This window comes from Pempheris klunzingeri, chromosome 8 (assembly GCF_042242105.1).
Source record: "Pempheris klunzingeri isolate RE-2024b chromosome 8, fPemKlu1.hap1, whole genome shotgun sequence".
NCBI lineage: Eukaryota > Metazoa > Chordata > Actinopteri > Acropomatiformes > Pempheridae > Pempheris > Pempheris klunzingeri.
Genome location: NC_092019.1, coordinates 15,466,720 through 15,489,661, shown reverse-complemented (window position 1 = coordinate 15,489,661; position 22,942 = coordinate 15,466,720). Strand labels below are relative to the sequence as shown.

Below are 22,942 nucleotides of genomic sequence, written 5' to 3'. Positions count from 1 at the left end.
GAGTGACAAAACACTACAACTCCCGTTACTGTTGTAAAGCAACATACCGCCATGTTATGAGTTCCCCTCATAATCCAGCTCAGCCATTTAGGGATTTTAAAGACTCCATTACCCACAAATCTAAGCAAAGACCAGGAAGTATCCCTCGCGTTTCCGTGGTCACCGTGAGACTGGTTCGCCGTCGGTTTCCTGCTGCAGTAAGAAGAGCGGCGTCGAGACAGACTGGGAAGACTGAGCACCACCGCCACCTCCAATAACTATACTGTACAATGAAACTGTTAGCAATATCTCCCTCTCTCAGCGTCCTCTCCGTCACGGTTATACTGCTGGTAAGCTTGTGTGCCTCAGCCCATATCAGTCCGCTGCTTTAAGCCACAATAGCTAAGCTAACGTTAGCTGAGTTACGTTAGTTAGCCTGCCGCTGGGTAGTTAGCCTGTTAGCTAACTACTGGCATGAGACGTGGCTTTTAAAGTTAAAGCCAAGGTGACCAGCGAGCCGGCTCACTCACTGCTGCCAGTGCAGTTGTCATTTAGCATGCTCACTGAGGAGGCCTGTTGACTGAACGACTCCCATAGCTAATCAAGTTATCTAGCTGCAATGCCAACTTAGCCGGCAGTCTTGTGTAACATTAGCTGCAAGTTGGTGTCATAACTAGCCATAATCCATCTTATATAATCGAGATATTAGTCGCACACCAGAGTGTTTAAATCAAACTTTATTAATGAGCGAAGTTAGGCTCCTGCTAACTTTGTTGAGGAGGAGTGGAGCATCCAGCTAGCATTAGGTGATACCACTTATTGACAGCAATGAGGCATTTGCTAATAGCTAGCATGGTTATTTAAAGCGTCTTGTAAATTGAATGGGTTGGTCTGATGCCTTTGGTTAGGCTTGATGTTTGTTGCGGTACGGATGCACGAATTTATTGCCGGACTCTTCATGTCTCTGAATGATGCTCGCCGGTTGGTGAATTCCTCTGTTGTGGCTCATTCTTATTGGCCGACAACCCGGAACTAGACACAGCGCAACTGTTCTGGTGTTGTGAGAGTTAGGGCCTGAAATGAAAACTTAAAACTTCTTACCGAGCTGCAGAGTAGTGTCTTCATTGGTCTAACTAAAGCACCTGTGGCATTTCATATCAGTCTGCAGCTGTTTCATGTACATGGCAAAAAGGCTCAGTGTTTGCCTTTGTCGTTGCCTTTTTTTCACCGTTTAGACGATGAGAATCAGGAAATATTTTCTATAGAGCTGAAATTAGTCTGTTAAATGATAAACCAGTAGACTGAGAATTATTACTATTATTGCTACAACTGTTTTGATAATTATTTAAGTCAGTTTTCATGCATCATTTCTAAACATTCACTGGTCCAGGCTCTCAAATATGAGGGTTCACTGCATTTTCTGTCATATATCATTGTACATTGAATATCTTTTCGCTTTGGACTATTATTTTTGGAGAAAAGGAAGTCATTTCAAGACATCACCCTGGGCTAAGAGATGGCAACTATTGGTCATATACTAGAATATAAATAAGTTGATCAAAAAGCTAATCAAAAGTTTAATTTAGAAACAATAGTTAGTTGCCAGTCTAATTTTATATCAGGGAACATTTGAGCAACACTAAACTCTGCCAGTTGGATTGTGTGTGAGCAAAAGTTCAATGAAAAAATGTGGTTACCCAGTAAAGTGTTAAGCATTGAGAGCTTTAACTGTTTTCCTGTTTGATAACATGCCTCTTCTTTAGAACTCATGTCGAGGAGGATGAATGTCATATGTTCTGTTTTGAAGTCAGCCCAGATCACAGCTGATGAATAGATAATGCAGGCAGATTTTTTGAAATTTTGTAATGTTATAGAAGTGTTGACTGCAGTGACTGTATATTAAATTAATAGTGGTACTAGGCGTCATTATGATGCAGAAGAGTATGGGATTGCACTTGCAGCCTTAACAAAATAAGACTAAATGCTCTTTTCCCCATTTCACCATCCAGTGAATGCCATTTTAGTCCTGATCGTGGTTACAACCTTGTTCTTATCTGATTAATCCAATGGGGAAGAGACATACAAGGAAAATGGGTGGCTGCAACATTTTATTTTCCTAACACAAAACACTGTTCTCCAGGAAACAGCTAAGGTTATGTCAGTGATATGTTTGATATTTGGCTATTTCTTATTTCTGTGTAAGTCTTATTTCTATTATTTGTTTTGTACTTTGTGAGCAACAGTGATATGCTCGCTTACATTTATGTGGATGTTTGTGGTTTTAGGATTATGCAGTGATTAAGATCAAACCTCAGTCTATTCAATGGTATTTGAATTCTGGGACATCCAGACCATTACTATAAATGTTTTCATTAGTTTATCAATATAACCATCGCTAGTTGATCAATATAAAGGGACTCAAGCATTAACCTTTTTGCTATTGTACTATTTTGTAACGCACACCATTGTGTTCATGTGCATGTGATCCTATATGAAACTGTACAATTACATGCACAAGAAACCTGGATACAAGGAAATATCAGGATATGCCTGAAATCAAGAGAGCAGAATTTGCCTGTTGCTCTGCATGCACGGACAGGTTAAAAGTGACACTCTTTACTGTATATTTTGGCCAGTGCAAGGAACAACTGACAGGGAGAAGAGCCTGGGGCAGAGCCAGGAAACACTGGTGAGATTACACCTCTCAGGTTTCCTGGGACACACTGGGCATCCCACAGGTGGGGTTGGAGAGAGTATGTTTAAGAGGACATCTTGGCTCTTCTGCTCACCCACTCTGAATTGAAAACGTAATTAGTGCCTTCAGCTAGAGAAGGAAAAGAAAAAAGGCATGGTTATTACTATGATCTATACTTTACAGTGTGAGAGCTGGTGTCCAGTTCAGCTGTAGGTATTCTGGTTAACAGGGTGCTGACAAACTTGTCTTGAGTCAGCTATCTTCAGAATCTCTTCTCCCCTCCCCCACATGGTTGTCTCTTCCAGCATGTCTGTGTTTTTATGATTTAACTGCTGATCTGTCTCCTCCCTGTGTGTTTGTAGGTGATGGGCCTCTCTACTCCTGGACAAGCAGAAATCACCAGTTTGGACTCAGGCAACATTGATGACGTCCTAAGTAAGGCATCGCACATAACTCTAGGAACATCGACACTTTGGAAAATGTGCTTATTTGCTGAGAGTTGAATGAGAAGATCAATATTACACTCATTTAAACAGCTTACTTCCTTGTATTTTCTTTCATTCTTGGCAAGGAAGCAAAATGTCAAACTATTCCTTCAGTACAAATTTCTCTCTTCATTGTCCACAAATTTTTCATCAGCAGTCCTCAAGAGATGCGTATTAATTTTTTGAACTTTCTTACTTTCTTTCTTACTTCAGCCAAGGAGTGGATGATATGTTTTCCGTCCACTTTGTCAGTTTGTTTGTATGTCTCTCTGTTAGTTAGCAGGATATCACAAAATTCATTGAATAGTTTTCAATGATATTTGGAAGTAAAGGAAGAATTCGGCCTGTTTATAAATGAGTTGTTGGTGCATATGGCACCATTAAGCCTTTTCTATTTTCTTATGACTCTTGAACTGTGAGACAGTGAGGCAAAGTTTATTTTTCCTGGATTCCTTCCAATATATTAGCCACACCCCACAAAGTCATCCAGTGTCCACCAGATGTGATTGCTAAAGTATTTGGATAACCTGAAGTTATTCCTTTTACTTGTAGTGTTCCAGTCTGTTTCATTAAAATTGTTTGCCACATAGCTACAGGTCTGGCTTACTTGATGGTCCTTGACCATTTATGACATGTCACCAATAAATTATACGATATAGAAATGTTTCTGGCCTTGACTGCTACTGAAATGCTCTGAGAAAACTGAGGGGTTTAAGGTTGATTAGCTTAATTAAATAATTTTTCTAGCAAAACATACATTCATGTATGTATTAAGTCATTTGTAGAGCTTATATTTATTTCTTGTGTGTATGTGTTTCTTTGCAGATAACGCTGGGGTGGCATTAGTGAATTTTTATGCAGACTGGTAAGTGTGGTGTTTCTCTCACACAGTGGACCTCTTTATATTACACATAGGGTGTTTAAATTGAGTTTTGCTCGTAATGCATTTGTTTTCTATAAATGCCACATGGTACAATAAGTGTAGTTGGATTGCTGACATTCGCAGTAGGATTTTTACATAGTATGTCTGTTTTGGTCTCATATACACTCCCCTCCAAAAGTATTGGAACAGTGAGGCCAATTCCTTTATTTTTGCTGTAGACTGAAAACATTTGGGTTTGACATCAAAAGATGAATATGAGACAAGAGATCAACATTTCAGCTTTTATTTCCAGGTATTTACATCTGGACCTGATACACAACTTAGAAGATAGCACCTTTTGTTTGAACCCACCCATTTTTCATGTGAGCAAAAGTATTGGAATTTTTTTGTTGCCCTGGTGTGTCCTATTACATTGATTATTCAAACAATAAATAGCGCTGAATGTCTACGTTCAGTTTCAGATTTGGGTTTTGCCTGTGCAGACTGCATTTATAGTTAGAGGCGTAACCAACAAGAAAACCAGAGAGCTGTCCATGGGTGAAAAACAAGCAATTGTGAAGCTGAGAGAAGATGGAAAATCAATCAGAGTCATTGCACAAACATTGGCCATAGCCAGTACAACCATTTGGAATCTCCTGAAGAAGAAAGAAACCACTGGTGTACTAAGTAACAGACATCGAACGGGTAGACCAAGGAAAACAGCAGCAGTTGATGACAGAAACATTGTGAGAGCTGTAAAGAAAGACCCTAAAATAACTGTTGGTGACATCAGCATCAACCTCCAGAGAGCAGGAGAGAAGGTGTCACAGTCTACTGTTCGCAGAAGACTTCATGAACAAAAGTACAGAGGCCACACCAGAAGATGCAAACCAGTCATTAGCAAGAAGAATAGGAAGGCCAGGCTGGAATTTGCCAAAAAGTCCAGAGACAAGCCTAAAAATTCTGGGACAAAGTTTTATGGACAGATGATACAAAGATGAACCTTTAACAAAGTGATGGAAAGGCTAAAGTTTGGAGAAAGAGAGGATCTGCTCATGATCCCAAACATACAAGCTCATCTGTGAAACACAGTGGAGGTCATGTCATGGCATGGCTTCTTCTGGGATGGGCTCATTCATCTTCATTGATGACGTAACACATGATGGCAGCAGCAAAATGAACTCAGAAGTCTACAGAAACATTTTGTCTGCCAATTTAAAGAAAGATGCAACCAAACCGATTGGGAGATCCTTCATGGTGCAGCAAGGTAATGATTCAAAACACACTGCCAAAACAACACAGGAGTTCATCAGGGGCAAGAAGTGGGAGGTTTTAGACTGGCCAAGTCAATCTCCAGACTTCAACCCTGTAGAGCATTTTACCTGCTAAAGAGCAGACTGAAGGGAGAAACCCCCCAAAACAAACCACAACTGAAAGAGGCTGCGGTGAAAGCCTGGAAAAGCATCACAAAAGAAGAATGTTTTTGAAAGTTTGGTGATATCAATGGGTCACAGGCTTGATGCAGTTATTGTAAGCAAAGGATTTGCAACTAAATATTAAGTCTTTTCACGTTAATCTATTTTAAGTCTATCTGTTCCAATACTTTTGCTCGCCTAAAAATTTGGTGTTCCGTTACAAATAATGCTATCTTCTAAGTTGTGTATCACATCCAGATGTAAATACCTGGAAATAAACGCTGAAATGTTGATCTCTTGTCTCATATTCATCTTTTGATGTCAAACCCAAATGTTTTCAGTCTACAGCAAAAATAAAGGAACTGGCCTCACTGTTCCAATACTTTTGGAGGGGAGTGTATATCGGAGCTGGTCTAATTAATGTATGGATAATCAAACTGTTCTAAGCAAAATCACTCGATAACATAGTCAAATACTGTAAAATTTAGTGTAGTGGATTTTAAAAACTCAATGTAATTTACTTGAAAATTGTGGAAATCTTATTGACCCCCCACCCATCCACACAGGTGCAGGTTCAGTCAGATGCTTCATCCAATTTTTGAGGAGGCGTCTAACATAGTGAGGGAGGAGTTCCCCAATACCAAGCAGGTGGTGTTTGCCCGTGTCGACTGTGACCAACATTGTGAGTTTTTCATACCTTTTTTATTAGTTTTTACGGTTCTTAAACATTTTCAAGAAAAGTACTGAACAACAACATCCAGATGCAACTAACAACTAAACGTTATCTAATTTATTTATCCTTTTTTTGCATGTTTAACTATCTAACCTGTATATACCGCTAATTCATTTGATCAGCAGCCAAAGTATTTATTTCTTAGCAGTGTGAAACAAGAGAAACAAACAAATTCAATCCCTAATTTTGAAGCTGAAAGGGGAAAATAGTTGTATTTTTTTTACATTAAATGATGCTGTCTAAATTATGATGATTGGTATTGGTACATGGGGTGGTTGTTTTTAATGGTGATCTAATGCCCTAAAGTGCTATAACATCTTCATTCTATATATACAGGGGAAAAAAAAGGCACACACACACTCTTACTATATTTGATGCACATATGTACACATAGATGCCCAACACACCAAAGCACAGACACATAAACCACCAGCCTCAGCCTTTTGAGATAAAGCAAATTAAAGAGAATTATTGATGACCTGCAAACTGTTTGAAGACTAATGACAAAACTGCTGCTTCCTGTGAAGACAGGAGGCTTAGAGACACCCCGCAGGGAGATTGACACCTGCCACATGCACACACACACACGCACACACACGCACACACACGCACACACACGCACACACACGCACACACACACACACACACACACACACACACACACACACACACACACACACACACACACACACTGGATTCACTGTGTGCAGAGAGAATATTTACTCTTGGCGGGGGGCAGCTTTCATGTGGGAGATCAGAGCTGACTGAAGGCAGTGTTTTCAGACTGAGGTTTAACCGCTGCCTCTGTCACTGCTCCGCTCCTCATCCACCCATCCCCATGTGTTTTTACTCTACTCCTTCCTCTTCATCAATTGATTCGTCCTTCTTTACTTAACTTCTCCTCTGCCTCGGTGTAGCGGACATTGCCCAGCGGTACCGCATCACAAAGTATCCGACTCTGAAGCTGTTCCGTAATGGGATGATGATGAAGAGGGAGTACAGGGGTCAGAGGTCGGTGGCGGCCATCGCTGACTTCATCCGGCAGCAGCAAGTCGACCCAGTGAAAGAAATACACTCAATGGAGGAGGTTAATACTGTTGATGTGAGTGTTAAACACACACAAACACACAGACGGTGTCTATGAAACGCTGAATATTTCCACAGAGTCTCTGAGACATAAAATGGTGTAATTTCTTTTCTACAGAGAAGCAAGAGAAACATCATAGGTTACTTTGAAAAAAAGGACTCCGATAACTACCACACATATGAGAAAGTTTCCAACATCCTTCGAGATGACTGCACATTCTTGGCTGCCTTTGGGTGAGACACAACACCACCTTCACATATAACATATTTTAGGCTGAGTTTTAATGTCATTATTTAATTTCTGTTCATTGCTAACGTTCCTCAACTGCTTTGCTCTCATAGCGATGCGTCCATGTCGGAGCGCTTCAGTGGAGATAATGTAATCTACAAGCCTGTGGGGGAGAGCGCCCCTGACATGGTCTACCTCGGCTCACTCACCAACTTTGATCTGACCTACGCTTGGGCCCAGGACAAGTGTGTGCCTCTGGTCAGGGAGATCACTTTTGAAAATGGAGAGGTTTGTTACCTGCCTTCTTATTTAGAGCATTGTCAGCCTGTAAATAATCTATTGCTTTTTTGATCTGATGGTATAAATCTGGATATGTAGATACATATAGGCATTCACACTTAAAACAGCCTGGAGGATATTCATTGTCTGCTGAGCCACGGAAAGGCCCTGACTCCATCTGTCTTTTGTGTGTGTGTTTTGTGTTTTCCAGGAGCTGACTGAAGAAGGAATCCCCTTTCTCATCTTGTTCCATATTAAAGAAGACACAGAGAGCTTAGAGAAGTTTCAACATGAAGTGGCTCGCCAGCTCATCAGTGAAAAAGGTGAGTGTTTGTGTCTGTGGCATTATGGACCTGTCAGGGATGCCAAACAGCCCCGTGTATAGAGGTGGTGTTCAAGACATTGGTGTCTCCTCCTCAGGGTCTATAAACTTCCTGCACGCGGACTGCGAGAAGTTCCGCCATCCTCTGCTCCATATCCAGAAAACTCCCGCTGACTGTCCTGTCATCGCTATAGACTCATTCAGACACATGTATGTCTTTCCCGACTTCAAAGATCTTGCGTAAGTACACCCTTTCACTTTCTCTTTAAGATGTTTCAGCTTGGCTTTAGGATCCATTTTGCATATGTGCAGCAATTACGTCCTTAAAATTAGCTGTGCAGTATTATCCATGTCCGAAAAACGATTAACTGCATGGTCATGAAATATGTTTAATTTTTTTTGCGGTTATCATCGTGTGTGCATCCCCCTTTTAATATAATAGGAAAAAAAAGTTTTGGGTTGGTAATTGTTTCATGCTAAAAGAAATGGGCAAATATAAATGAAAACTCACCACAAATGCAGCTGTAATTAACAAATGAATCATCCACATGTCAAATCAGCCTGATATATTCAGCACTCTTTGGGACATTTTTGAGCCTCATACTGATACCGTATGTCGAAATTATTCATAACAAGATCTCCTTAAATAAAGTTAATTTCATCACACTCACACATCCACACACACACACCATAATCCACTGTGTACTCAACACCAGAGAAATGTCACACCTCCTAAAATCTGTCCTTTATGAATGGGCCAGGACACCGGAGCTAATGTGACATGATTTGGCACGTGCAATAAGTGCTAAACTAATCCAGTCTAATCTAATTTAATCTTATTTATTCTGCCCCCCACCACCCTGCCCCCCGAGTCCCCAATCAGAGTCTGATCAGATAGACAGAAGCCCCGAGGACTGACCAGCCCTCCACAATTTAATTACATCACATCACCACTACATGTGGCGCACAGCTTGTAATTACATTAACACAGTGTATGTTATATATACGTGTAAGTGTGTTAGCATGTGTGTGCGTCTGCATGCTGCTGCTCTGACACGGGGTTAGCTGTGACAAGGGGACCGGCCCTGCTTGTGTGATATGACAACGGCTCGTGACCTGCCGTTAAAGAGCACACTTCACAGGACGGCGCTGATATGGATTAATGTGGCTTCATGACACGTCCGCAGGGACCAATGTCCTCTGCTGCTGTTTTGTCTCATATCAGCTCTGAACTGTTCTGTAGCTCAAGCAGGTCTGTCTTCATTGCTGAACTTTATATGTAGGAATGTCTTTATCAAACACACAGTTATATATATATATATATATATAATAGGCGTCATATAAGACCAGACTCCAAAATGGCACGCACACGTGATTTAAGAGCACAGGTTGCCTTTAAATAACTTCAGTAAACTTTATGCAAAATGAATATTTTGCATTTTGCTCACACCATATCCTCATTGTGACTTACAAGTTTTGGAAACTTTTTTTTCTGGCATATTTTGGCATTACGACGTACACATTTAAACAGTTGCTGAGGAAAATTCTCAGTCCAACAGCTGCCTAAGGCTCTAACATCGTCCATTAAAACTCCAGACACTGTAATAGCACCTACTGTACGACATGCTCCTGTCCATGTCCCTGACTGTCACGTCTACATTTAAGAGCTACTTTGCTTTAGAAAGACGTTTTGCTGTCTAACTCCATGTCCCAGTACGCTGCTGATCTGATGAAGATGTTGACAGCTCTTGATATTTTCTAACTTTTTCAGGTCTCCTAATACGTCTTCTGACATGTAAACTCATTATCTTTTTGTCTGCTGATTTCCAGCAGCAGGACATGAGGCTTTGTGGTGTGAAACTTTTCTTGTTACTCTTTGTTAACATGAGACTAGTCTTCAAATGGAGCAGAACAGGTAGCCCTGTCAAGCAATTTCAGGGGTGGATTATACTAATGATTAAATTTCACCAAGACGCAGCTCCTCATGAAAAGCTGGTCTGAAATGATCAATTTATAAAAAGTGTGTGTAGTTAAGAGAGTTTGTTGAAATTGACTTTTTTCAGTGTCCCTGGCAAGCTGAGACAGTTTGTGTTGGACCTTCACTCCGGAAAGTTACACAGAGAGTTTCACCATGGTCCCGACCCCACGGACAGCACGCCTGGACAGGTCAGACCACGGCGTCAGCACGCACCACGGAGTCAATGAAAGCTGGTTTTGCTGCGTCATGTGAAACTTAACAGCTTGTTTTGAATTTGGCTTTTACCCTCAGGAGGAGACGGGAGGAGAAGTGGCCAGCAGCCCTCCAGAGAGCTCATTCCAGAAGCTGGCGCCCAGCGAGACTCGCTACACCATCCTCAGACGGGACCGCGACGAGCTGTGACCTCAACAGCCTTCCAGTGATCCTGTGACTCAATGCCACGCCCCGGGGTCAGGGAGGGGGTTAGGGTTGGGACAGGCCAGTGGGACAGAACAGCAACACCCAACACCCTTACTGAAGAGAGAGATATGAAGAGGAAGAAGGAGGAGGAAAAAGTACAGAAGGAGGAGAAGAGAGTACAGTCCACGACACAACCATGTTGGAATAACCTATATTTTCATAACTCTTTCACGTACAATTTTTATTTGGGATCAAAAGGAAGTGGGGAAAAAAGAAGAAAATGTGTGTGGGCAGGGGTTAAGATATGAAGAGAAGTGTTTTTACTTTTATTTTTTGGAGCTTGTAAATATGTTCGTGCTACATGGGAGTCTCATTGTTGGTCTAAATTAAATGCAGAGTTTTCTTTATTTTATTTTCTTTTTCATCACCCGGCGTTTTGTAGGAGGAAAAAAAAAAAGCAGACCAGTTCCCCCACTTCAGTTGTACGGTTCTTACCTGTGGGTGGTCCAGTTCAGCCTGTCTGATAGGAGACGCTCTTTCAGTCTCACTGACCTCATGGCTGCATCTCAATATGACCAACTCTAGTCTAATTCATTTGTATAGCACAAGTTATAACAATATGCCTGTTTGAAGTAGCTTTATCTCCATATCTTCTCCAGTTCTGAAGGAATAGTAAAATATTTTGAAACCCTCAGTAGGAGTAACATAATTACAAACCATAACTTGAGACAGAAGATAAAGAGACAGAGCTACTCCAGCCTATTGAGATGTGCCCCCTCTCTCCCTGGTGCTAAATGGTTATAGATGATGAATTCTCTTACAGTGCTTATAAAAAGTATTGCCCCCTTGGACCTCTTTACGTGTTACTGTTCAACAACACTAAATCACAGTGGATGTAATTAGGATTTTTTTTGACAGCAATCATCAGAGAATACTGTCAGAGTGAACAATCTTTTGGCCTTTGTACTTCATTCTATGTTTAGCACAGGCCAAACATCAGAAACACTCCATCCTCCAACATGAAGCCTGGTGGTGGCAGCATCATGCTGTGAGGAGGCGTCTCTGCTGCAGGCACTGGACGACTTCATGATCCTACAGGGTTAAATTGATGCAGCAAAAGAAAGAGAAATCCAAGTGAAAACACACAATTATAGATGTGTGTTTAACAGCCAGTACCCAGACCTCAGTCGAATTGATTTTCACTCATAGTGTCAGCATGTAATGGCAGAAGCTACTTGGAAAGAATTAGTGTCCAGATATGTAAAGCTGTTACAAGCCTATTGAAGTAGACATAAGGCTGTAACTGTTGCCAAAGGTGCCTCTTTTTAAGTATTGTCTTGAAGGACATGAATACTTATGCAATCAGTAATTTTGTACCCAAGACCAACCAGTAGAAATCGGAAACTCTTTGTTTTTAAAATGCTGATTACCTCCACTGCTGTAAAACAGTAAAAGTCAAAGTGGGCAGGATACCTTTTAAAGGCACAGTGTTTGCCACCTCTGAGTTGTGATCCTGGGAAACAAATGGAGGGGAAAAAATGATTTGAAATGGTGTACTTTAACATGATGATGAATTTATGAAATGGCTGTTGTTTTCGCTGTTACCTGTTGTGTCATCGTGCTGGAGGAGAAAAAAAACAACAACTGCATCCTTCCCAGTGTTTTAGGAAAAAAAAAAAAAAAAAAGCCGAGACAAGAGGGGAAAACCCATGTGATGAACGGTGGAAATTTACAGTCTGCCACTTTATACGAGCTCTCTTAAAACTGGTTTTGTCTCTTTGTATGTCTTTGAGGTTTTGGTACAAGTCTAAATCCCTGAGATCCTCTGAGCAGGAATGAATCGAAAAGTGGAAGCCAGATTAAGATTGTGGGGGACCCATTGCTAGGTTTGTACTGTGTGTCCTGCCCTTCCATAGAAGCCAACAGATGCCTGCATAGTGACATATCAGCCCACATACAGGAGAGCAGCAGGGGGGAGTGTGATGCCATTTCTAAACCAGTCATCTCAGAGGGGAAGAAGAGTAAAAATGAAAATGAAAAAAGTAAATTAAAAACCATTTTACAGGACATTGTGTCGTCTGATGTTTATTATGGCCTCCTTTGTTTTTCTGTTTATCCAATGAATGACATTACTGTTGAAAAGAAACAATTTATTTGGCAGAAAACCAGCTGTATAATCAATACGTGGCAGGTTCTTACACTCCAGTCCCTGAAGTGATCTGGACAGTGGCACTTAGGCGCTTTTTGTGCAATTTAGCTTTCACACTTAGCAAAAATGTATCTGTATCTATATACAGTAAAATGTCTATAAACACTGAAGCAATACCACTTTAATTTACATTATATGTACATGTAACACCACAGTGACTTTAGGCTAACCATGTTCTCCATACATCATTCTTATTGTAGTGTCAGTAGTACAGCTCTTCACTTTAGGATATTATTCTCTGCATAAAGAAATATTGAGACATGATCTCTGGTCAACTTAAAAACCCCAATGAAAGAGAAAAAAAAGGGTGTTAGCTTTAGGAACACACAGTGTTCCCGACAGAATAGTTAGGCCTGTTAAATAGTTTTAATATATTTAGTGCCAAAGATTTCTTTTAGTAATGAGCCATATCAGGCTGATCCAACCACACGCTCAAAGCTGTAGAATAACTTAGCTGTGTTCAGAATAAAAAATAAAACAGTTGTGTGTAGAAAATTAGATCAATGTCCTCACAGAGACACCATTCACGCTGGAAGAAAAATCAAAGTATGTGACTCTTAAATTAAGGACGTTACTACATAACTGTTTCACATGAGTGCTGGGTGACAGCAAAGCTTGACAGTGATGTCTAATCTTAGGTCTCTTCAAGGCCACGTGAGGAGCAGCGGAGGTCTTTTTTGTTTTGCTTCTGATTGGTCAGTCAACACTGAGGCCTCACTGTTAAGACACCTGAAGTCCGAGGCCAAAGCAAAACTGTTGGGTCATTTGTCCTTGCTTGACTCTGTTTCATCTGGAGGTTCTTCTGGTGGTGCAGTAAGTTGTTTCATGTGTAGATTCACTTGGGTTTTGCGGTGTTTCTGTACCAGGCTGCCCCCTGCAAACCCCAGGGCGCCCCCTCCCAGAGCGGCAGCCACCCCTGCAGCTTTGAACCCAGCCAGCAGGCCAAGCGGACCTCCTAATACACCACCCAGCAGCGCTCCAGCAACCGGCAACACCGCCAACTTGTAGCCTACCGCCTGAAGAGACAGGAAGAAGAGATATGTTCTAGTTTAATTTAACACCAGCATACACACACACACACACACCTTTGGAGGCTTAGTACTTTGTGGCTTCAAGACAGTCTGCGATAGAGTTTGGATTCATCTATCCTTTCATGATCATACATCAACCCACGGAAGGAGGAAGGAAAAAAAATGACACAAACAAGCCTGCATGTGTAAATGTAAATCAACACTTCCATTGCTCCATCAAAGTCTTCATTATCTTCATTTTAGAGAAATCAGAGAGATGCGGGCTGTGTGTTATTACGGCCGTTATCATCATAGTGGAAGGTGCTCTTTGCTGATGACAATTAATGACACACACACACGCGCAGGGACACACATTTGATTAACACTTCAGCACTAAATTAATCTAGTTCAAAAGCTGGCATTGCGTGTCCCCACCCCTGTGGCAGTTGAGGGAATTTTAATTTCATCTGAGCAGAGTTAAAAGGACTCTGAGCGCAGGTTGTAGAGGATGGACAAAATGTGAGCGTTGTGAGGCTGTGTGTGTGTGTGTGTGTGTGTGTGTGTGTAATGCTGTTTGACCTGATGACAGATTACAAGCTTTCAAACATGTTAAAACATCAGACATCCCTCTCATCTGCTTTATCTCTCCACACCCCCTCGCCTAATGTGCAGCCCACTACATCTACCGGCAATCTTACACAGAGGTCAACCTTTGTTTGTGTCATCATTTGGGTGAATTTAATTTAAATTAACCATGTAAAAAGAATATTTAATTATTTAACGGACTGCTTTTTTAAGTCAGGACTAAAGTTCAAATTGTTAGAGGGTTGGGGAACTTAGATTATATTTTAAAAATTTATTTTCTCACTTACCTTTACTGATGTCTAGCAATGAAGACTTGGTTTTATTGTCCTAAATTTTGATATATATGAGTCTGAAATTCCTGTGGCCATCCAAGGACAGCGTATCTTAATCACAATTATAACAAGGGAGATTAAATTACATCAATTTTGCCAGGTGGTTTTATCCAAAACAAGGGTTGTTTTTTTTTACACTGAGAGCAAATTGGGATTCAGTGTCTCCCTCACAGTCAATCGGACGTGTGGACAGGATTAACCAGGGATCTAACCGACAACCCTTCAATTAATAACCAACCCACTCTGCTATACTCTGCCATAAGCAACAGCTGCCAAAAATACAATATTAAGAATTGATAAGTATTAAAAGACAGTGAAGTCTCTTTCCACAGACTACGTGTTACTTTAGATAATCCGCAGAACTCTTTTCTTCACATTGGAACGACTTTCTGGCAAAGACATTGTCCATATTAGAACTGTGCAGATTATGCAGAGTTATTCCACCGATGTTTCCCCTCAATTGGTTAAATGTAATTTTTCAATAGTTTGAGCACCACAAAAGAAATGTAACTCACGTCAGTTGTACTTGTGTGGTGGAAGAAACTCAGTTACCAGGATAAATCTGTGTCTGCATGGCTAGATATGACTGGGAGTAAATGGGAACATTTAGATTCATTGAGGACCATGGCCGAAGAGCTGTGAAAGTGTTTTTTTATGTACGTTTTTTTTACAGGTTTTCATCAGCAAACAGGAATCACGACTCATCAGCATCTCTGAGATCCTCTCTCTAATGATTTCACACCTCCGTCACGTTCCTAAAAGGACCAAAATCGACGACTTCATCTGACATCTGATGAGCATTTCTTTCCCTTCCTTTAATCCCAAACAAAATACTGAGAGTAAAGTTACAAAAAGTATTTTTTTCATAAACAATCTTTGGCAGAAAACTGCTCGCACCAGTATGTGTGTGTGTGTGTGTGAGTACACTGTAGATTGACAAAAACAGGTGATTCATTCTGGGTATTACAGACAAAAAGTTCAACATTTCAAGTGTGTAATAAGTGTGAAGGGCACTGAGTCGTCCTTGTGAGTTACACTCAGTGTGTAAGAGTGTATTGAATTGATATGGACGCCTGAATGCTGCTCTTGAAAAACTATTAAACAGTCATTCAAACCTCTCCTTAATGCTACGCACACAAACACATAGACTCTCTCTTGTCACCCCTCTCATCCTACCTCTCTATCACTCTTCCTCCCCTTCACTCCTCTCTATCCCGCTCCTCTCTCTATTTCCTTAATTGCAGCTTTCCTCCGTATTCGAGCGGATCAATAGGGACAAACGCTGTGGAATGGCTGGGAGGCAAAGTGCCATCGATCTCCCCATCTCCCAAACACTACACACGCACACGCATCAGATCATCAGGACACACACACACACACACACACACCTTCCCCAGGCTCTTCGTCCCCTCCTCCACGTTGGCAGCAGCTGTGTTGACGTTGTCCTCTATGCTGTCAATCTTCTCCTGCTGGGACTGATGCACAGGGGTTAGACACACACACAAACACGTATTAGCGTGCGCGCGCACACACACACACACACACACACACACAAGCACATTCACCTACATATACACGTGTTACAGAGCAACCACCTGTCGTGTTTATGGTTTTTTTCATCAGTCCAAATTCTGCTCCATGGCACAGGTTAACACAGGAAGGGTGTGTGTGAGTGTGTGAGGAGGCTGTAGGTATACTCAAAGGAGATTTCACTGGGGGTGTGTTCATACGGAGCGCCCGTGTGTGTGTGTGTGTGTGTGTAGCATTGTGTAGATCTCATGAAATATTCAGAGTGGCAGCTGTCTCTCTCCATGTGAGGGCTGGATGGACACAGTGACCAAACAACAACCAGAGCACTTTTCTCCTCCTCTTCCTCCTCAGTGCCACTTCTCCCTTTCACCTCATCGCTCTGAGCTAAAAGCCAAGTTATTTTACAGATTCAGCTCTGTACATTTTTACAACTTCTCTTACACCTGCTCATGGAAAAGTTTCAAATTATTTTATGTTGTTCCAAAGATTTTAAACCTGATCTGACTGAGGACCTCAGTTTTGTACCTCAACACCCAGATTCACAGATCACATCCTCTTCTCTCTCATTTCCCTAACAAGCAAAAGACCGATAACTAAAGATAAAATTGTCTTGATTTGGCCAATAAAATTGTGCAAAATGCCTATTATGATTTCCCACAGCCCAAAGTGACATCTTCAAATAATGTAAGAAACTGAGAGCCCAGTCCATTGTTTCCTGTCGTCTCTCCACTATTGCTATGTAATAAAGGCTTAAAATGCCCTTAAATAATAACACTAATGAAAATGAAAGAGAAATTATTTGATTATCAAAATAATTACCGATTAATTTTCTGTTGATCGACTAATCCTTGCAGCTCTGGATGATAAGCTTTCTTTCTTTCTTTCTTAAGAGTTTTTGTGGAAATTTACAAAACACATACAAGGTCCAATCAGTAGTTGTTGGCCCAAAACAACTGACATTTCAACTAAATTCTACAAATTTTCATTTGTGTTTTATTTAATCTTATCTCATGACTTCATGGCTCTCTTAGTAATATGAGAAACTGTCAAATTCTGCTATTACTGAAGATGAAAATTAGTGCTGGTTGTTACTAGTACTAGTAAAACACAAAATGTCTAACTCTCCAGCTTTGGTAAACAGTCGTACAATCACATTATGAATGTGCCCTAGAAGACACACATACAAAAAAAACATTCAGATAAGAACACAAATATCGGAACAGCCACTAACATGACGCATGTACAGAAACACAACCACACACTCACGCTCACTCAGTATTTCCACTGTGGCTGAGCGCTGGAATATTACTCCCCTAACGGCGTTTTTCACCCTTGAGACGCCACAACAACATGTCTATGCTCTTTCTGCCCCCTCCATGCCTCTGTCTGTTTTTACCCTAACTACATCTTTGCTCTCTTTCTTTTTCACTGTTAATCTCTCCTTCACTCAGCCTCCCCGCTCCTCTCTCTCTCCATCCCTGAGGATAGAGTGATAATCTGAGCCGTCTGTTCTCCACCTGCTCCGATGTATCCCTTGTTCCCCACCTGTCCCCCTGTGGACAACCCGCCGTCCTCCCCCAAATCCTCCCTTTCACTCTCATTTACTACTCAATCTCTCCCTTTGCCTTGGTGAAGGGCCTCTGGGGCCCCAGCAGTAGTCATAAACTGATCTGTGGAACCTCCTCTCAGAGGAGCCCTACCAGGCGACACAAGCACACATGGTCAGATACACACCACTTCCTGGAAACGCCATAGGCAAACTGCCTCTGTCACAGTGTTTTCATTCACAGGGGTAGCTGTGCACACATGTAGATACGAGTGTTGAGTGTTTGTACTCACATGGACAAGCAGAGAGAACTCCGTCACCAATCCACTCAGCTCCTTCAGATCCTTAGAAAGAAAAAGCATTGTGTGCATCAGTGTCAATAATAAAATTAATGATAGTTCTGTCACACCTTACTGGGACACTTAAATAGAGCAAAGCCATCATTAAGGTTTTATTGACTTTATTAAATCTGTGCTTTTCCTACTATGACAATTCAAGAGGTCTGCTCTGAGAAGGGTCTATTGTTTGGCGCTTTGCTTAAGTCCCTTTGCACAAATAAAACAGTAAAAAATCAGTTATGCATCATTATCATTGCCATATATCAGAGTTTATATTTTTAGTCTGCATTTAGAGAACTAAGATCTGAGCAGTGTCTGCCCAAGTTAAAGCTGTGGCCTTATTTAAATTTCCTATTTCACTTTATTTCTATTTTGTTATTTTACTGTAACCAAAACACTGTGCTGTATACTGAAAACATGCCTCACAACTTGAACTCACATATCAGAAAGAAAGGTCTCTAACGATAATAAAGAAAATTATAATCAAACAAGACAACGTTTATTTTGAAAGCTAGAGTTAACATATTACAATATACAATATTTTGAATATAAAATAAGTAAAAAAAATACAGCATGATATCTGGACTGTATCCAGACTGCAAACTGTTCCAAACGTAGAGAAAATGACAGGGTCCAGACATGCATACCACTTCCAGGTTGTCCCAGGACTCAGCCGCACTCTGATCAGCAGGGATTTCTGGAAGGCGGAGCTGAATTTGCCTGCCAGACACCGGCTCCTCTCCCACATCGTCATCAGCATGGCAACTGTTGGACACACAGCTGGATGGCTGAGCAGCAGGTGGTGGCGCTGGCGCTGGCTTAGGCACGGGGTTAGAGTGCAAAAGCAGGAAGTCTTGTGCGGCGGCTGACGCCCTGTCTCTGACTGGCTTGACAAGCTCTTCCAGAGAGGCAGCGTCTTCGGCACGGACCCGTGAGCACAGCTTCTCCATCTCTCTGATGTTCGCTCTTAATTGCTGCAGGGAGAGAGAAAAGAAGCAGGTTTCTTAGTAAGACTGAGAGTCATGTCTGAAAAACAAGCAAATAATGAAACAAATGCAAGTTACTGGAGTGTTTGAACTGGTTAAGGGCCGCATGGACACTGAAGCTGTCACAGGAAAACAAGACACAGATGAGACAAGACAAACAACATAACAAGCTACTCCAGTAATATTAATTTTTACTGCTGTGTTACCTAATAACATATCAACACTGGTAACAAAGTTCACAATCGCAACCAGTTCTCTCTCTTTCGCCTGTCGCCCCGGTTTGACAGAAGTGCTCGTACTGACAGATTCAGCATCCCACTAAACTGTTCTAGTGATGGGAAATGTGTGTGTGTGTGTGTGTGTGCTTAATAAGGTTCAGATATGAGGCTAGGGAACACAAGCCCCTTCATCCCAGCGTGCCCTGAGGGTGACAGGAGGATTACATCCCAGCCGTCAGCCCTCCAGGCCGCAGCACGACCTGGGCTCAGGGGGTCAACACACAGCCGATACCGCATTCTGCTAATTACACAACATGAATAAAGATACATGCATACGCTTGTCCTCGTGTGCATAAAACTGAAAAACACACTGATTAACACAAGCCAGTCAGGTCAGGCACCTGTCAGCCTGCAAATTTACCGTGACCGTGCGAAGCTCAAACGCACAGACAGACCAACCAAGCACATACTCAATAGGAGATATTCATGATAAAACAGTACTGACGCCGCTCCCCTGTCTCACAGTGTTTGCTGTAGCTGCTGTAGTAAAGGTGGAGGTGCTGAGTCTGCCTGTGACTTATCTTGGGGGTTAGCTAGGCGCTAGGCTAGTGGGAGTAAATGTCAATCATACAGTATAACAGGTGGAGAGAAAGCAGTCTATCTGTGAGGGGGGACAAAGGATGCATGGATAAAATAAATGAGATTTGGCAGGCAAACTAAATAGAAGACCAACTGATCTATCTATCTATTGATCTATCTATCTATCATAAACACACATGACCACACATATACACACACATCTGAAGCAGAGTAGACTAACCCGGACTCTGGATTAACACCATGAAGACATGGGAAAGCACTCTGTGTGTGTCCCAGGGGTGTGCACGGTAATGGTGAGAGGATAGGTGTGTGCCTGTTTGGAGTTATTTCACCTTCAGAGACATGGTGGCTTCCAGGCAACAACATCCCCTGAGGCATTTCACACCCACCATGTGAACAAGTACTTTACACACACACAAGAGATAGTCTGTTTGAGGTTTGGTAACAGCTCTTTTCTTGCCCTGATTTTTAAGAGCGAATTTCTACACAGAGTTAGTTTTGTTTTAAATAATTGATGTCCTGTGTGTAATGACTTTTGTGTGTTCGTATATGAATACGCAAACAGGCGACAAATTTGTGGGGGAAGCTAAGTCGGTCTTCATAGATTAATTGTATTGTGTTCATTCACATCTTTGCCTTCCTCAGCAGATGGACTAGCTCAGTTGTCTCTGTGATTGTTCAGTTCTGAATATGTGACCTTAGTAAGTTATTTTGGTTATGTAATAACAAGGGATCATGTATGGGGTAGATTGTAACATCTATGTCAAGACTGATCTCTGGCAGAAGATACTATGATCACGTGATTTAAAAAGAAACTGCCATTGGCTTTCAGTTTTGAGATTTGATCGCCTCAAATCAGAAAACATAAAGTTTCTCCAGCACTGAGCTCCAAAGCATCCAGACAATTTGAGACAAATACTATTCTATGTGATTGCAGGGTCATGCTTGCTCAAGAATTTCGAGAGGCAATGAGTCAAGTCATCATCTAAACAATCCTCACATTCACATCATCTGCCAGGCTCGGATCTGAAAAATATAGCAAATGTCTCTGTGAGGACAAGGAGGCTGATGGTTGCAGATGTGAAGTTTAGTGTTATGAAGAAACTGGAGTTTGTGATATAGCTTAGTGGTTAACAGCTTGATATGGTGGCTCACATCTTCAGTCAGTTTACAGAGTATTATCTCATACCTGAACAGTTCTGCTGGCATTGATATGCTCCTGATGAAGGCGGTCCCATTGCTGGCTTTGCTGGTACTGTGAAAATGAAGGAAAAACTGTTTGTAAATCCATCTGTGGACCGGAAGTAAGAGTGTGGATGTGCGGGTGCGATCATGTGCCGAGCCAGATTTCAGCTGTCACCTTCAGTATGTTATTGTGGTGTTTCTGCAGTCTCTCCAGGTCCGTGGGTAGAGCCACTTTAATGAACTTGTGGATTGGAGCCTCCAGGCGCCTCAGCGTCAGCTTGCTGGCTTCCTCTGCCATGTGTCCTGCTGACTGCCCACAGCCAACACCTCTGTGCAACTTGGACACTGCACCTGCTCAGCTTTATCTCACTGCCCCCACAGACTCTGTAAATACCAGCAGTATGAGATTTTAATAAATACATAAATCAATTTAATAAACTGTGTGACACATGCAAATCAGCCCACACATCTAAAATTGGCACCTCTGAAAGACTAATATTTTTACTTGCCACCATCCTTTTACTGCAATGCATAACTGAAGAATTAGGTGCTGACAGTGTGTAACATCTACGCTACGAGTCAGTCACTCCATCAGTCACAGCGAGGAGTCATTTAGCAAGCAAAAATACCAAACATTCCCTGTTTCCCGAGCCTCAAATGTGAAAATAAATTAACTGGCATTGTGAGTTTTGAACAGTTACTTGTTGGGCAAAAAAAGCTATTTGAATAAACCCCAGTGGGCTCTGGGGAACTGTGACAGACATGTTTCACTATTTTCTGATGCTCATGTGACTAGCAAGTCTAGTTAACTGAAAAACAAATGGCTGATTAATTGGTAGTGATTAAAATAAATAATATATCATTGCAGCCCTATATCACTGTAACATAAACGTCAATAATAGACAGATTTAATTAAATGGCTATTAGAAGCTGATAATACCCAAGCTTTTCAGCCGAGCCATCCTTGGGGTTTTTAGTAAACCCCATTATAGTTGAATGTTGTTAAGACGAAGTTAAGCTGCTGATTTGAAGGTCACATCTCCTCTAACCTGGTCGCATCTGGCTAGCTAAGTGGCTAGCTAAACGAACGGCCCAGCACGGCTAACTAGCTGTTAGCCAAGCAGTGGCGCTAACAGCTAACAGTCTGATAACTCCTCAGACGATGTTAGCAAACTCACTGTGATTTAGCCAGAAGACTTAGAAACATCTGTCTACCATCAGCCAGGTAAAGTAAACTGAAAGGACACACGGCGACACTCACCGCTAATAATATCATTCGAGGATATAATTTCTATTCGCTAAATACTGTCCGGAGCCTCCATGATGATGAGAAAGTTAACCATTAGCTACATTCACTAATTTTCTGCAACGCTTTCGGCTTGATTCCGACACTTTCTTGTTTGTAAACAACTCTGTGCCCAGTGCGTCTATGAATAGTGTCCGACCTCCACCAGCACCCACGGCGCACTGCGTTCCCCATCACTGTCACAAATAAAATAAAATTTAGAAATGAAAGGTTAAAGTGTTTTGTCCTTATATTGATTATATTTGATCGTGAAGAAGAAAGAATACAGAGTCCATAATCACTAAACTTATGTACATCTGGTTTACCATAGAGGCAGCTGGTTTAACTTGTTTCTGTTATTAAGGCAAAGTTTTAGTCAAAGTATTATTTTATTTTAATTAAGTGATTAAAATAATACTTGTACACACACAATATAACACGTCAATTTTTCAGGCTTTTGATGGTTTTTTGAACACTACATATAACATAGCCTAAAGACTAAATTGATAATTACATTAGACTGAAAAGGTTTTAATGTTCTCCATTAAACATTTTGATCACCATGGAGGGAGGTAGAGGTTGCAGGAAATAAAACTGAACAATTAAATGATTAAATTAAATTATTCATTATTCAGATACCCTTTCATGGCTAGTCA

The 22,942-nt window shown here is 41.4% G+C and overlaps 2 protein-coding genes across 2 annotated transcripts; one reads left to right on the top strand and one right to left on the bottom strand.

The window, feature by feature from the left end:
- The first annotated feature begins 190 nt into the window (after positions 1–190).
- Positions 191–12,529, top strand: erp44 (endoplasmic reticulum protein 44). Its single transcript, XM_070835060.1, has 11 exons — positions 191–329; positions 3,037–3,109; positions 3,985–4,024; positions 6,003–6,118; positions 7,087–7,271; positions 7,374–7,489; positions 7,598–7,772; positions 7,975–8,086; positions 8,184–8,325; positions 10,149–10,251; positions 10,355–12,529. Exons 1-11 carry the CDS (start codon positions 270–272, stop codon positions 10,463–10,465), a joined length of 1,233 nt encoding a protein of 410 aa, XP_070691161.1. The 5' UTR covers positions 191–269; the 3' UTR covers positions 10,466–12,529.
- Positions 12,530–12,597: 68 nt separating this feature from the next.
- stx17 (syntaxin 17) lies at positions 12,598–22,412 on the bottom strand. Its single transcript, XM_070835059.1, has 7 exons — positions 22,263–22,412; positions 21,177–21,385; positions 21,006–21,071; positions 18,660–18,986; positions 17,968–18,018; positions 15,987–16,073; positions 12,598–13,687 (listed from the first exon to the last, which is right to left on the bottom strand). Exons 2-7 carry the CDS (start codon positions 21,297–21,299, stop codon positions 13,433–13,435), a joined length of 909 nt encoding a protein of 302 aa, XP_070691160.1. The 5' UTR covers positions 21,300–21,385; positions 22,263–22,412; the 3' UTR covers positions 12,598–13,432.
- Positions 22,413–22,942: the final 530 nt, after the last annotated feature.